Raw genomic sequence first — 17,340 nt, 5'->3', positions numbered from 1 at the left:
ACAGTAGGACAAATGATTTTAAAAGGTAGAAAGCTTTGAATTCAAGAGCTTAGCAAGACATAACCCAGAATCCTACAACCAGGATAATCTCCTGAAAAGGAAGTCATGGCTCTAATTCCTGTTCAAAATCAGTTATAAAGATACTGAATATATGCCAAAGTTCAGGTTGATATTCTTATTGCTGGGCACTGACAGCTTTGTAAATTTAACCTGAAAATTAAAATAATTTAACTTTGGAAACGTCAAAACCTGTTCACGTTTCTAAAGATTCCTCTCATTCTATTTAGGTTTTCTTGGAGGTTCAGACTCACTGAAATGGAAAGGTTCGGGGTTTTTTGGGAGCTGGAGAGGTGACAAGGTGAATCAAAGATTTATGTCAAAAAGAAAAATTAAAAAATCACATAGCCTTACTCACAGAATAATGGAAAAATGTCTTCAGTTAAAAATTCTGTACTTGATAACATAACATAATTGGGATGCAAAGAACAATACCTTTAATATCAAGATTTTGAAGCACGGCTTTGAAGGTTGAAGTCTACCTAGTAGTAAAGTGCTTATAGTGTAGCAACACCAACTACCACAGTCTGGCATCAATTACTTGACTGCGCTGTTAGAAGTTGCTGTAGATTCTCATGCCATCATATAGGCTGTTGGAGAAAATTTACTCTTTGTTGGTGGTTGCTTGGCTTCCTCAGAGTTTCTGAGTTTTTCCGACATTTTTAGAGTCAGATCTAGCATTTCTCAAAGATGCCAATGTCTCTGCAGCATTTTTGTCTCTTTCTTTGAAATACAATATAGGGTAACAAGGTTAGCAGGCACGGCAGGCGTCTCACCAATACACTTCTTTAAATACTGGAACTAGAACTCAGATCTCCAGCCTTGGGGTACATCAAGAGTTAACTCCTATTTTAAGTAGGGTGCGATTAGTAGCTGGAAATCTGCCTGAGTTTAGTACATCTGAGGATGCTATTACAATTTTCAGATATAAAATAATTAGCTGATGATATGAGCTGACAGCCAATACATCTACAATAAACATAAAAAAAATTATTTCCAAGCGGATGTAGAGTATGTGTTCCATTTCTAAGCTGTTTGATATGGTCTGTGTAAGGAGCTAGGACTCGATACCAGATGCTGTATGTTCTACAAGCTTTTTCTGCAGATGTCTGCAGCCTGAGAAAATCAACAGTGCTTTGAATAACACTCCTAGTAAAAGCATCTTCTTGTCAGAGTCACTGTATGATATAGGATATGAATCCCACACAAGTGGATGAACTGATTTTAAATAATACCATCTGACAATGGTAGAAAAAACTCTTAGTAGGTCTGACAAAGTCCTGGAAATGGCTGTTAGCCTTGGGAAATAAAATCCAGCCCTCTGACAGAGACTACCCGTCCTTCTTTCGTTTGATCAAATGGAAAACCAAATTTAATGATTGCTTCCGAAGTTCCAGAGGCAAAGTTTCAACAGCACTTAACACTGCTACCAAGGAGTCCATATCTTTGCTCCTCACATATGCCATTCAGAAGAAGAGTCTGGAAAAAATGTTTCAGAATTACTTGAGAATAAAATATATGCATCTTAATGTATTTCTGATATTACCACTTTACATGGCTTTCCTGCCACTGCTTTTAATGAAATTTCTTTTGGAAAATTGAAAGAAGATCAAGTTAAGCCTCTAGTATATGTTATACAGATACCAACATGCCAAAGAAATTCTAAAAGCCTGCCACTACTTGCATACAAAAGTGAAAATATTTACATCTCAAGCCATACATCCACACATTCAACTGAGAAGAAGTATTTGCTCAAAAATCTGTGCCCCCCCCCACTTGATAAAGATTGTACTGAATTCACATAAATCCCTGCAAAACCAGTATTTTTTTCTAGTGAGACATAGTATTATGCTCTTGCCTTCCATGAAAATACAGGTCTAGTTGTGGATGTGCTCTGTCAAGCCAAAGCGGCAGCAATGACTAATTTTCGCCACGTTAAAGTTCGCTAAATGTGAACCCCTGATTATTGAAATGGTCAAATGCTGATCTCAAGAATATCTATAAGATTAAACTCTGCGTGTTCACTCCACGAGGACTTTATATAAGGTAGCTATCTGAAAATAAAAACTTACTGTTTTTCCTGAGTACCCACATTAAAATAACCTTTTCTGATTCATTTAAGGAAGGTGTGTAACTGTCTAGTTATCATCAATTCTAATCAAAGTTGGTACAGAAACATGGAAGAAAAGAGGAGATAAAATTTTAAGGGAAAAAACATACTAGTTTCTTATACAAACAGAAAGCGTGGTACTTGTGTAGAGCTAATAATTATGCCAGCTTCTTACCCAGGCTGTTTTGTTAGGAACATTACAGGTCCATTTTTTAGTGGATTGGGTAAGGATGCATCTCCCATTTTGCAACACGTAAAGCTTAATTATATTACTTTACCATTTCAACAGACACTTAAGATGCTTAAATCTTCCTGCTTCTGATTCCATAGCCGTGACACATGTGTGAAGCTATCACTGAGTGCAATTTTGCACAGCAGCCAGATCATATTCTTACGGAAGAATACAGCAAGCAACATTATAGATAAAATAAACCACAATGACTGAGACAAAATGAAAGACAGAAAACCCTGTTCCTTGTATACATAAAACGTCTATTCCAGGAAATACCAGCAGTTACAGATTACAGAAAGTGCAGAAGCTGGAAAGTCCAATTATACGCTACCTAGACTTTTAAACAGTTTTTAGAAATTTGAGATAGTTTATCATCTATGTGTTTTATAAAAGCTCTTCTATTTCTACCCCACCTGCCATTTTAATATCCAAAATGGGAAACTTCAGGACAGAATCAGAGAATTGTGGAATAATTTACACCAGAAAGAGCTTGGGACCTTTCCAGAGGTCTCTAATTCAACTCTCTGCTCAAAAGCGGTCCACGTAGACCAAGTGGCTCAGGACCTTGACCAGTCAGGCTTGGAGTACCTCCAAAGCTGGAGATTTCCTCGAGCTCTCTGCCCAACCAGTTGCAATCTTTGATCAGAATTTTTTTCCCCTATTACTGATCAGGCCAAATGCTGTCCTTTACCTCTTGGCCTATCACCGTGCACATTCAAGCAGAATCTGGCTGCATCTGCTCCGTATCCTGTAGTTGTAGACAGCAATAAAATTTCCCTTTAGCCTCCTCTTTTTCAGGCTGAACAAGCCCTAGTCTCCCAGCCTTTTGTTATATGTCGGGTCTTCCAGGCCCCTAAACTTCTTGATGACCCTCTGCCAGACTGGCTTCAGTATGTCAAAGTCCTTCTTGTACTTGAAGGACAAAATTGGATGCAGATTCCAGATGAGGTCTGACAAGTGCCAAATAGCGGGGAAGTATTATTTCCCTTGACCTGCTGGCTAACCTCTCGCTAACACAGCCCAGTATGTGGTTGGCCCACAAGCTGTACTGTTGGCATGGGGTTACTGCATCCCACATTTGCTTTTGTTGAACTTCATGAAGTTCCCGTCAGCCCATTTCTCCAGTCTATCAACAAGGTCCTTCTGAATGGCAGGCCTGCTTTCCAGAGATGTGACTGCTCTGGTATCATGATTCAGTATTTATTTGCCACGCTATGAATTACTGCTTTTATCTGGTTTATAAGATCCAACAGCTAATAATTTCTCAGTTTAATGCATAAATAGAAAGAAATGCTTCAAGAAAATGCAGTACAAGGGGAGGCAACTACCCTGGCTAAAAGGAGATGTCCTTTGTTCACTTTAATTCCTTGCACATTAATTTATATGGAAAACTGATAAAACTAAAATCACATTAACATGCATACTTTCTATTCTTTATTGCACGTGTGTTCTTATTCTTAGTCTCAGTACTAAAATGATACCTCTTCTGAAAACCTGCCATAGGATCCTGTTTTAGGGATAGTCTAAGTGTCAGGTTATAAGTGTAGCCCTATCAGAATCAGCTTTGAAACCAAAAATGCTGGTATTTCTAATATACGTCTTAATTCAATAGGAAGCAATTATTAGATTACCGCATTGACCTTCACCTTAGGCAACAGATCATTTGGCTTTCCCAATGACATCTGAACTCTAGTGTGAATGTTGGTGGGAAAGTTTGGCCCCTGCTGGCTTTGCAAATGGGGACGAAAATTACAATACTTGCACTTAGCAACTGGGTAATATTTAATGAAAACTTCTGATGTGCTGGTTTTTAGACTGGAACTTACTCAAAGGAGGATGGCGATACATAGATAGTGACTATTGAGTGAATCAGCTATTCTCGAGTTTTTGCTTAAGTGCCTGTGACAAATGTTCACAAAATCCTATCTGAATTCAATCAACTACCATGGGCAATATAGACCAGAAGCTAGGAAAAAGACTTCTTTACTTCTGAAGAGAAAAATTGCACTAGTCCTGGCTAATCCTGTGGTCAGAATGAAAAGGGAAAAGTGAAACCCCAAACCAAGAACAAAAGGAGAAAAGCACAGATCAAATATATGTAAGGAGGGACAGAACAAATCCCCATTGAGCCCAGGTTCCAACAGTAGCTAGCTGTGAAGGCTTAGGGAATAGTGTAACTGCAAGACAAGCTTATAATAATTTTTTTCCTGAATAGTCATACAGCACACAGTGATCTGTGGCTCAAGCACCTCCTTAACAAAACGCAACCTCTTTGTATTCAATACCCTTCAATAGATTTTTTTTTTCCCCCATTAAGTTGTGCAATTCAATAGATCTGAGCTCATTTTGGTTATATTTAGCTGGAGCACAGAGTGAAAATGACTTTCAGTGCTCCTCTATATTGTCTGTATGATGCGAACTGTGGATGGAGAGGCTACGATGACACACCGCTTGCTCACTCTGCTCTCAGAGGGTAAATGCCAATTTAAAAGAAAGGGATTCTTAGTAATTTTGTAAAAGGTATTTGTAGGGCTGACCCAAGAGCCTGATTAAAACTAGGTTTGGGTTCCTGGCTGGAGTCTAATACTGAGAAAGGCAGTGTTATTCCCTTAATGAATATACAGAGTAAGGAAAGGAAAAGAGGAGCTTCTCTGCTCTACCTGTCATATCTAGAAATATCAGATTAATGAACCTTCAGATAAATTAAGTTGGGACTGCCTTAGGTTGAGAGGCATGCACCAGCCTCCTATGGATGAAGCAGGAAAAAATCCTTTCCTTAATATCTGTTTGTGAATGTTCTCACCTATCTATTATGTCCAGAACCCTCTCTTCTGCAGTAGTCGAAACACAAGAACACCATCAAGCCCCCTTCTACTTTATGCCACAGGGAACCTTCCTCTATTGTCTTCATTTGTTAGAAGATCCTATTTTCTTCCACAGAAACCTTTTTGTGATATGAATCCTTCAATGGAAGGAGAGAGAAACTCAGGAGCACACCTTGAAGCTTGGTCAAAGAGCGGCCGATGATCCAACATGCTCCCGCACCATGGAGCTTTGCAGATGGAGCAAGAGAAGTGGTGGTTGGGAAGATTTCTGTCAAAAATACAGGGTCTCTGTGCTGAGGTTTCTGTCTCGCTCTTCACAACAGTGTCAGAAAATCTCTTCCTTGCAACAGGGGAGAAGTGGGAATGACATAGAGTAATGCTGTGTTTGAAATTTTTACATAATTTTCATTTGTGGTACAACTCCATGGATTTTTCTTTTGAGTTCTGTGAATCCTGTGCAAAACACTCTCAAAAATGGTTTTATGCTAGTGACTAATTCTTTCAGGAAAGCTTCAGATGTTAAAATTGTTCTCAGTATAGACCTGGTTAACATCTTAGCCTAAGAAATAAACTGGCTTTCTTCATTCACAAAGGACTTAAATATTAGGGTAATGGAGCTTAAAAGATTAGTAATTTCCTACATAAAGGTTCGAAGACCTGAAAAAATAATTTTTTTTTTCCGCCCAAAGCGTCTGAATTACATCCTGCCTTGTAGAAAAGATTTGCATTATCGTATCTCTACACTACCTCAGAAACACAAATCATTATCAGCACTGATTTGTTTAATTACTTTAAAGTATGACAGCAATTACAATAACCTACTACCAATGGAACCTTTGGATTTCAGCATCATTCCTTGTTCCCAATTCTCCAAAGTTTGCAGAAACAATAACCGTGTTGTGAGTACCAGCACCGGGTGCCTAATATGTCTAAGCAACAAACACGTTAAACACAACATCACAAATAAACACAGTATTAAAATACACTTAGAAGGAGAATGTTTCTTTAGTCTTACATTTGGCTCCTAATCAAACGCTCCATGGAAATACTGTTTATATGGTTGTGTGTCTACATTTAATTATGGATATAAATAATATATATATATATAAAGTTTCCTTCCAAAAGTCAAGTTTAAACACAGTCATTTGGGTGTCAAAAATACAAAATACAACAGCCCAGAATCTTCCTCTTCCTCAGAAAAAAACAAACAGTAGCAAAAAAATACTCAAAGAACTAAAAGAGGGAAAAGCAAATAACACCTTGTCCCCCCAGCAAAACCGCCTAAATTTGCAGTATGAGCAACGTTCACTAAAATGCTCTAAAGCCAACAATATTTTACTAGGACTGAGGACCCAAACAAATAGCACAATTTACGTAGCCATAGCAATCAACACCAATGTGAGAAAACCCTAATAACCTGAGATTCGTAGCAGCGCAACGAATCTCTGGCTATAACAAGAAGTCTTTTCCACTTGATAGCTTTTTCCCATTCCGACGAGAATGACACAATATTTACAGACGTATAGATAATGATGAAAATTGTTTCTGTTCATTTTCTGTTTGCTTTTAACCAATTCAACCATTACCCAAGAGAAATAGTGTTTTCCCAGTATCCCAAACATTCCCAAGCAATGTGTAATCAGAGAAACCATTAATACCAGCAGGCTTATTTTTATACTGAATAATGGTTACAAACACTTTGATGCCCAGACAGCTAATTTACAGCTGAGACGCTGCTAGTTGTGCTATCTTTGCACTCATCTGGAAACACTGGAGTGATACAGTCAAATTAATTCCCTCTATATTTGAATTCTTAACTTTGGTAAGATATGTTTTGCAATATTGAAAAAACGCCGTCTAGAGAATAAAGGGTTTTTTTCTTAATCGATGTTCCATCTATGTTATTTTTAATCTTTGCATCTACACATATCAAAAGAAGTAGACTATATAGGGAGCTGGTGTTGACCTTATAGTCTATTAGAGATCATCATTATACTCTTTTTTTCATATCATCAAGGTCCCACTGCATACACAGAACTTCAGTCTCCAAAAAGAACCACCCTGCAGGCACCAGAAGTACTTTTTCTAACATCTGATGAATTACACTCAAATGTGACTTAAATATTCGATTCTTGAAAATAAAAATAGCAAAGAAAAAGCATTTTTCTCTTTGATCTGAGACATGAACTTCCCCCTGGATTGGTTCTCTCTCATTTCTGAGTACAGAAGCTGGCCTAAGTTACCGGGATGTTTAAACATTTAGGCAGGTACAGTTAAGTGAAATTCTGCCCCCCTTGTGGTAGCGATGCACCGAGCTCTCAAAGCAGCTTAAGGGGGTGGGAGGAGGAGATCCTGGGGTTTTTCATCACTGCCTCAGGAATCTAGTGTCCTTGGCTAGAAACTTTCCCACTCCAATTTGAGTATCTCAGTCATTATAAGTCCATTTTAAAATTCAAGACAACTTCCCCTTATTTGGCCCGGACACACAGGATGAGGATGATACTGGTTTACACTTACGGTTGCAATTATTTAGTCCACATAAGAACGTATGATAAGACGTAAGGTTTTTAATGCTATGGCTTGTCCTTCTGGGTCACATCACTGGGATCCCTTTGCCTATATTGACAATGTTGGGCAAAGAATAAGGAACTTAATTTTCTACCCCCTTTTTTTCAAAACAATGTCTTAAAATTTAAGGCTGTAACTTGAGTTGCTGATGTAAATGTTATAATACTAGAAAGCTGCAATTCTGTATGTGGACCAGCACAAGACAAATGGATGATAAATCTGTGAAAGTATTTTTTAAAGACAGCACAAAATTGCAACAGGGATTACATTCCTATTCTCAAGTGAGCCTGAGCAACCAAACATACTTGTAGGCACGTATACTCCATCCCTTTACCAGTTCACCCAAACTCGAGCCTTCTCCACTTCTAATACTTTTTGTCCTAGCCTTTCAGCTTCCACTCCCCACATATGGCCAGGAGAGAAGCAGAATGGTCACTGACAACACAGAAATTCCCAGCAAGATAAATACATCCAAAGGAGCCTACAGAGCTGTGTCACTCACTGTAAAGAAGATACAAACATTTGATCAGCTGCATAGCTCTCTAAACTCCACTATTTATACTGCCCGGGTCTCCAGTAATTACAGTGGGAGATGAGACACTTAGTTTACATGCAAAAACCCAAACCAAATTTAAACATTTTCATCCGTAGCCAAATCTTACCCCAAGATGCATTCTTTCATATGGCGTAGCTGTTAAAATCAAAGAAGGGTTAGCACTCATAAACTGTGATTCAAAAAAATTAGTATATTATTAGATTTGGGCACAATATTGTGAGATAACAGAAGTCACTGCTCAACTAAATGCAAAGATTCTGTCTCAAAATACAGCTTCTGTCAACAAGAATTCGAAATCAGTAAGAAAGTTAAAAATTATTCTTTCTGAAGAAAAATAAGTTTATCGTAAAAATTATACAGCAAAAAAAGATGTGCTCTGAGAAACAATGCCCTGATGCTTAGTAACATAAAACTTCGTAGTTTGTCTTGTGGCATGCAGTTTTTATTAAGTATGTGTTGTCTATACTGCATCACTGAGCTCTCCATATGGGCTTTAAATCAAATTCCAATGTGCTCTAGATACACCCTGCATGAACAGACACTCCCTAAAGAGTAATGACCCCCCACAGCAATTACACTGGCATAATTTACACTAGTGAAATGAGCACAGTAGTACTAGAAGGCTCTTTCTAAATTATTTCCTGCTTCTTTTCCAAATTAGTACCATGAATTTCAGTACTTCAATACCATCTTTTGGATCCTCCCCTGAAAGGAAGAGCTTATAGGTGTTTTTTTCTGAATTATCTCACCAAATTTTAGCTGTCTCAAATAAAAGATGCCAGGACCATGTCCTAGCTCCAAGGGCAGCCAGCATGGAGCAACCTGTGTTTGTGCTCCTGCTCTCCAACCCTCCCCAAAAGAGTGGCCACATCCAAACAGTGCCATGGAGAGAGCTCCTGGCCCAGGCTGCCTCCCAAACCATCTCCAGGAATTGTTCAGGACAACACTGCCTGGCTCAGGTCAAAGCATGACCACTCAAAGGGCTGATGATCATATTCCAGTAGGAAGGAATCTTCTTGGTCACTGTCTAATTCCATACTATATGCCAAGTCTACCTTATTTCTATGACTGAAGAGTGGACTTCCAGAACATGATTCCTTGTATCCAAAGGTGCACTAAGTGTGTTTCATGGACACAACCTAATTGTATCTGAACACAGTCAAAATTAAATGGGAGTAATTTAACCTCATGTGAACAAAGGGTATACTCCCACCACACCTACGCTTCATTGCAAAGGGCCCATTGCGTTTCTGTGAGCTTTGCACAGAAGCACAATGACGAACAGCGCAGGAAAAATCACATCCACAATGAACTTCCTAGAACAAAAATATTTACCTGCAGTTTTAAAATACCTAATGTAATTCATAGGACAATGCGCCTGGAACCACAAGCTTCTGCCAATCCCTATCTGTAGGGATGTAACTTCAGTTTCACATTTTACTGGCACCCAGCTTGTTTCCAAGGTAGTGTATTCTTCTAGGGAAGTTATTTTCCCTCCACTGTTTATTTAAACTTGCAACGTACTATGAAAGCATTATGGCAGCTACTGCAACTGAATGATTGCCATAGAACATCCGAGTGTTGGAAATACATTCCTAAATTAGCAGTCACAGTGACAGATGAATGGTGTTTCTCTTAATCCTAGGGGAACAAAAGTGAAACAGAGCATTCACAGCGGGATGCTCTGCGCATTCCTCTGTATGTCAGTTCAGATGGGAAGACTTTTTCCCGGTGGGGGAATAATAAAACAAATAATTAAAAAAGGATATCTACAGAATGAGACAGAAGTCAGCTTTGCAATGATGTTGACTAAGTTTTAACATCGCTATATTTTATTTTATTAACGAGACGTGGTAAATTTTATAGTGGTTCTGATATGAAAATTTAGAAGAATTGCCGTTACCATTCACAAAATCACAGCCAAACCTGCAGCTTGTTTCGAGGTTCAGAGTAGCAACATAAGGACACAAACACCCAAAACTACGTCTATACCTAAAGTGGAAAATAAGGAAAAATGCAAAGATTTTAAATGAGCGCACCCTTCTCCCCACACGGATTCAACCATATCCCACAGGAATCCCAACTCTCTCCTCTAAATGATTTTTAAGAGACAGAGGAAAGCAAAATTGCAAACCACTTGCAAGGTGTTATTTCTCGTGGATTCTGTCATACAATAGACAACAGAAGGGGAACTGAATTCTCATGCACCATCAGCTCTGGCTATTCCAGAGCCTAACCTGTACAATAAATAAGGGGTATTAGGTAAATCACAGCTAGATTTTATTCTCAAGAGACTGTCACCAGTTATGAAGACAAGTTCTGTGATGCGGAGGGCTCTCCTTCATGTGCACAGTTCAGTTATATCCACGAACTAGGATAGTTTATTCCATCTATAACTGCTCTTACTCTGAGGAGCAGCATTTCACTGCTGTTTTACTGCTGTCTTAGGAGGGCAAAATACTAACTGTTATGAAGTGAGACAGAGGTGCTATTCCAGTTTTTATTTTGTTTTACTTCTGCCAATACAGTTAGCTGGCTTGCCACTATTCATTGCTATTATTGAAGTTTTTATAAAAAGTCATGATCACAATGAATTGATAACATAATCACGTATTATGAGAAAGTAATGTGAATTTTGTTCGAAATTTTGTTCTGTATTTTAAGAACATTCCACTTTACTTCTCACACTGCTATTAGTACTGTTCTTTGCTTCAAATTAAAACCACGGGATACATCAATAAGTTCCATACACAATCCTAGAAGAATGTCCACTCTTTTTAATATGACAGCGTTAATGGGTGTTCTTCAGTCAAAAGTGTAGAATTGTTTGTTCTCCTTCAGTGATATTTGAAAGTGGCTTGGAGCTTTGCTTACTCCTCCACGGCACAAATACGGAATAGACCTCACAGAACAGCAAGCGATCTCATGAAGTCTTAGCTCTAATTTTATAGAATGTTCTAAAAGAAATGAGTATAAACAATATTTGCTTTTTGTATCATAACTGAAACCATACTGCTAAACAATCATATCCTGTTTAGCCCATAATGACATCAGAAATATATGTTTATCATCTGCTCTGGACAACTTAGCATGATTTTGGCCCAGGGCAAAGTGGAACTGAAATCATTTACAGTTGTCCCAACCAAGATAACCACACATTTCTGAGGTAACTGATACCTAAAAGGAACACTGCCTTTAGATCACAGTTCATGATTTAAGTAGACTAATTCCTTAAAGAACGCTGTTAGAATTTTTAAAGTGTCTATTGGATTTCCTCCAAAACTTAAACAATCTACTGCACAAAGAAAATGTGATACAGGAGATTAGTCCATCCACTAACAACCCTTCCTTGAGGAACGGATCACATTTCCTACTATCTTTGATGCCTTTACACCCACCTCAAAGTGACAACAAAAACGCAAAGAAAACAAAGCCAAAAATATGCTAAACATTTTGAATAGCGTGTCTCAACCAATCTTCCATTTTTTGTCATTAGTTTTAAAAATGAATAAGAAAGAAGTAGTAGCAGTAGTAGGTGGAATACATACTGATTGCATACCTGTATATAATTCATGGATCTTTTCTAAAATGGGTAGATCTTGATTTTTGTCTTTTGTTTTTTTAACATGGAAACAGATCAAGAGTTCACAAAATGTAAGAAAGTAGAGCAACAGAAAGAAGAATTACTTTATATATATACACACACACTACAGTTCATGAATTATAGTCTAGTGAGAAAAAACAAAACATGTAGTCAGATGAAAGATAAATATTTGATTACAGGAACTTATTCCTTGACAGACAAACATAAGAGTCAGGTTTGTCCTTGCCTCAGACAGGGAACTTCATACCTCTAGCAACTTGCGTAGTTTTTTAGGCCAAAAAAATATGATACTGGGATGACAGAAAATAATGTAAAGCACATAAACCATTCATTCAGAACACTGCTGTTATGTATTTTTGTGCATACGAGCTCAAAGGATTTGCCTGCCTTTATGCAAAAGGTAACATTTTGCATAAATAAATAAGAAAGCAAAGAAAAGAAAAGCAACCATCAGTTTCCAAAGCCCAGTGGTTGGGAATAACTGCTCTACGACACTTATTTTCAGCTGGGGAGAAATGGGACTTGTTCCTAGCCAAACTCTTAGAAAGAAATGATTCTAGATTAGATTTTGAGTAATTGTAGTGGGGAGAATGAAGGGGGGAAAGGACTGGGAAAGTCTCAGTTCTGAAAAGGGGCTCCATTAAGAAGAAAAAATGAGACTGACAACTAGGGCAGGACAAAAATCAGGTTATTTCTTAGAATTTTCCATGAAATCCCTAAAGTGAAATGAGGCCCTCATAGTCAAATATGAAATACACAAATATTACTGAATGCATCACCACTTCAGTGTAGAAAAGAAAATCAAACCAACGTAATCAGCTTCTACCACTGAAAGGATATAAAATTCACTCTAAAAATAGCAAGTTTCCAACAGCCACATATACACTACTGACTAAAAAGGAAGGAAATTGGCCCAAACACTAGTGTGGAATTGTGAGCGTGCTCCTGGCACAATTTTGCCCTTGACATCCAGTTGTCCACACAAGAGATGAGGAGGAACTGAGCATGAAAAGGGGCCATGGACTGTTCTCCATAATTGCTCTGGACAGGGCTACGGAAAAGACATGGCTAGTCCCGTCCACCTACAGAAAATTTAACCAGAGGGACCCAAGCCAGACCATGTCACCTCCCTTCAGGGCCAGAGAACATGCCCTGTCCTTGTTCATTGGTTTATGAGATACAGCCTTAAATACTTCAGAGTAAATAAATAAATGCAAGGAAAAAAAATTCAACAAGATGCTCTACTGATAGAGAGGGCACAGGGTTGATAAGTGGGTAGATTTAGGTTATTATTTACTTATCTTACTATTAGGAAGAAATTTAACTCTGAGGGTTGTAAGACACTGGCCCAGGTTGCTCAGAGAAGTTGTGGATGCCCCATCCCTGGAGGTGTTCAAGGCCAGGCTGGATGGGGCTTTGAGCAAACTGGTCTAGTGGGAGGTGTCCCTGCCCATGGCAGGGGCGTTAGACTAGATGATCTTTATGGTCCCTTCCAACCCAAGCCATTCTATGATCTATAAGGGCTTGATCTATATATAAGAGCTTATACATATATATACACAAGATCTTATATATAAGATCTCTAACTTGCTATGATGCAGTATCTTGTGCCAGTATAGATAAACCTCAGGGAAAACGAGTAAAACTGGTATCAAAACCAATGGGCATCAAAACCATCGTTCCACAGACTTCCATGCCAACACAGCTATACTGCTTCTTGATCCGGGGCTAGCTTTTTGAGAGGGATATGGTACTGCATTCTGTAATGTAGACATAATTTTTCATAAGTACATAGATCAGAAAACAGGACTTGAAAGCAGGATGGAGAGAAGAGCATATGCTGAAGAATGTTTGCACAGAATATTTTAAATTTTTTTCCTGTAACCTGTGTTATAGGAAAAGAGTCCTCAAATGCTATTGAAACAATTCTCTAATGTGAGGAATAATGAGAAAGAAAAAAAACGATTGTGAAAAATGTGTGTGAAATGTTTATAAATAGAATCTGCTTTCTACAGGAAGGAAAATCCATGGCAGACAGAAAGATCCATAACTACCCTTTCGTAATCTTCCTTCTCAGCATGTGTGCTTGGATATCAGGAAACATTTGAAGGAATAGGAAAAATATGGAAATAGGATTCCGTTAGACCATCTGAGCAAGAGGAAAAAAATCATGTAACAATGATATAATATGGAGCATGAAAAAGGCATCAGACCAGCATGATGTATGAAATTTCACAGTTTTCTCTGCTGGAGCTGGGTATCAGCAAAAGAAAAGAATTACCTCCATCCGTTCTTGCTTGACGTCGTCAATCTCATCATCTTCAAACATGGCCAAGAGCTCTCCAGTCTGGTCAATGGAGTTGAGAAAGTCTTGAGCAAGCTTCTGCCGTTTGTTGGTGTTATTACTGTTGAATTTGTCTTCACAAAAGTAAACAAGAAACAACAAACTGAAGTTATTTGGCTTCTCCAAACATCAACCAATGTCCCTAGGAGGGACATGTTTTAGAATCAGACGCACTATAAAGAAAAGGCCTGTTCTTACTGTCCTCCTCATAAAAATTGTGCTACCTGACCAAGGTGATGTCACTGCTGTGCTGCAGTACCACTGTAGTAAAAATCACCTTTAGTGTTTTCTACTAGAATCTAGTGTTTTTTTGTAATCTAGAGAAACACAGTCTACTGCTCATATATCATTATTTCTCACTGAAAGATCCACAGTGGACAGAGCTGTAGAAGAAATTACCCTTTGGTTCCACAAAAAACCTCACTCGTAGAACAGAATATATAGAAAAAATGGTCTTTCCTGAAAGCATGCAGAACAACCTCATTACTGGACATTCCTCATTCTGGAACAGGTTGCTCAAAGAAGTTGTGGATGTCTCATCCCTGGAAGTGTTCAAAGCCAGGTTGGATGGTGCTTTGAGCAACCTGGGAGGTGTCCCTGCCCATGGCAGGGGGATTGGACTAGATGATCTTTAAGGTCCCTTCCAACCAGAACCATACTATGATTCTGTGATTACCTACAGCTGAAAGCAAACCATAAAACAAACATTAAGATGAAGCTCCACAGATGATGGATCATTGTTCTTCAGTAAAACCTAGAGAACCCTGGCAAGGTGATCTCTGTTGTCCTTAAACAGAATAGCAGCTATAAAGACATTAGATTCATCAAACAAAATTAATGGCTTTAATTACTAAAGCCTGCCAGAAAACGCAATCTTTAATTCCCAGATGAACTCTATTTAGGAAGCATTTCATGAGCATCTAAATGGCTTATGAAAATTGCATATTTGTTTTAAATAGTGACACAGATGTCAGTATTAAAAACCCCAAAGCTGTCAGGTAGGAAGCTATACCGCCAGATTGCTTACACGAAACAGTATTTTCACGTGTGGTGAAAATAAAATGCCACAGGCAAATTAATCTCAAATGAGTTGACAAAAACTATTCCACAGATTGAACAAGAAGTACAATGTTTACCTAACATCAGTGTGGATGCTCACAGGAACCAAACACAAGGAATTCATTGTAAGGGGAAAAAAAAATAAATAAAAGGCTCTGAGAAAGGAAGTAAGTTAAATACAAAAAGTTGTGTTATGGACTTTGCTAAATGTTCTAAAAGTACGGCAAGGTTTTGATTTGCTATGATAAGTTTTAACAACTTTCTACAAAGGAAATTCTAATTCTCCTATTAATATAAATCAACAAAACTTTACTCCAGCGAATTATATGGCATAAATTAATATATTTTTAATTCAAAGAGCTTTTCCTTTAAGTCCACTGGTTATAAAATCTGTCACTTGCTCGTGGACTGGGGAAACAAAAGTGTTTCCCATTCTTTAAATTACTGATTCAAAGTATAAAATGTTAAACCACACTGAAAAGAAGCCCAGGTCATATAGTAATATTCAGTGACTTCAGATTATGTTGGGGTTTTCTAAAACATGTCAAAACCCTTTGATAATAATGTAACAAATGTCCATTCAATTGCACACAGTAGCTGCCGCATTTAAATTACACACGCTGAATTTAATTAGACCCTTAATCAGCACCAGTTTCTTACTTCAGCAGAGTTCTGACATTAAGCAGCCTTACTTATCATTTGGATGGTAGATCCAAATACTTACTTTTGAAGTATTTCAAATGGAAAAGCAGAGATTTTAAACCAAATTACTCTGAAGACAATATTTTTGCATCTTTAACTATTAAGCAAGACATTAATACTGTGCTTTGAGCTGTTCAGCGCACTTAAAAATTATCAGGCTCCCCCCAAATTAATTTCTTTTTCTACCTTCAAGGAGGTCATCTTCTTCTATTCCTTTGACAATTTTAGATTTGTAGTCTCGAAAAAACATGTATTTGAGCAGCCTTCTAAGCTTCTTCTAAGAGAAAAAAAATATTTATATTAATTAGTATTATATAGAGTTATTTTTTATTTAGACTAACTTTGTAACACACATACAAATACATTACTCAGTAAATTTAATCTTTAATATGTTCATAATTTTTGATTTTGCAGAAAATCCATATGTAGAAAGTACAGCAAGGTCAGTAGTAATTCCACATTAAATATTATTTATTTGAGCTCCTTGGTACTTTGCTTCCCAACTGTCAGACAGAAATCGGTTTGACTTTCAGAAAGCAGAAATTCAGAAATCTGGCTTCTTTAAGGCACTCCAAAATCTTTGCTTAGTTTGGAAATTCAAACTTACAAATGCATGTTTTCATGAACTTTGACATCCACAGTGACCATTGTTTGCATGGATCATATCAGATAAAGAAACTGCAATTGGTTTTCATGTTTTAGTGTTTTTTTATTTTGATATGATTTTGGCCATTAGGTTTCACCTATCAAACAAGGAAAGAAAAACAGAGGGGAGAGAAAAGGGGGCAAGGAAGGGGAGAACTAAGGAAGATAAGAAGATAAAGGAAGAATAAATAAAGTTGATAAAAATAGTTGATAATATTTTTTTCATAATTTTGAAATTTGAAGAAAGAAAATGAATTTAATCTTTCTATGGAAATTTTTCTTTTTTTAAAAATTATTGACCTGTACCTGTTATCCAGACAAAGCAAGACCATCCCTAAATTAGAAGATTTCAGTGGGATAAAGTACAGGAGAAACATTATAAAGAAAAAATCAAGACAAGATTTACTGAGAGACTAAATAACAAAAATATAATGGTCACACTATTAAATGTCACATCCCTGCATAACTAGGAGGCAATTAGAATGATTGATTTTTAATAAAAGGGTTATAAAGGATAAGGATCAATATTCATAGTTTTATTAAGAAATTGTTTGGAGCTCTAAGGTTTACTACCTACCCTAAAGCTAGTGAAAAAATCTATTTATAATTGAAGTTACTGGAAAAAATGAGAATTAATT

The 17,340-nt window shown here is 37.5% G+C and overlaps 1 protein-coding gene across 1 annotated transcript in view; it reads right to left on the bottom strand.

Moving 5' to 3' along the window:
- Positions 1–17,340, bottom strand: part of SUPT3H (SPT3 homolog, SAGA and STAGA complex component) — a 266,177-nt gene that overhangs the window by 65,994 nt on the left and 182,843 nt on the right. The window contains exons 5-6 of the mRNA XM_074154130.1: positions 16,244–16,334; positions 14,234–14,370 (exon numbers count right to left, since the gene is read on the bottom strand). Coding sequence (XP_074010231.1) covers positions 14,234–14,370; positions 16,244–16,334 — 228 coding nt within the window. The remainder of the gene's footprint in view (positions 1–14,233; positions 14,371–16,243; positions 16,335–17,340) is intronic.

Source organism: Numenius arquata, chromosome 9, assembly GCF_964106895.1.
Source record: "Numenius arquata chromosome 9, bNumArq3.hap1.1, whole genome shotgun sequence".
Taxonomy (NCBI): domain Eukaryota; kingdom Metazoa; phylum Chordata; class Aves; order Charadriiformes; family Scolopacidae; genus Numenius; species Numenius arquata.
The sequence above is the reverse complement of the archived record's forward strand: the minus strand, read 5'-3'. Positions and strand labels throughout refer to the sequence as shown.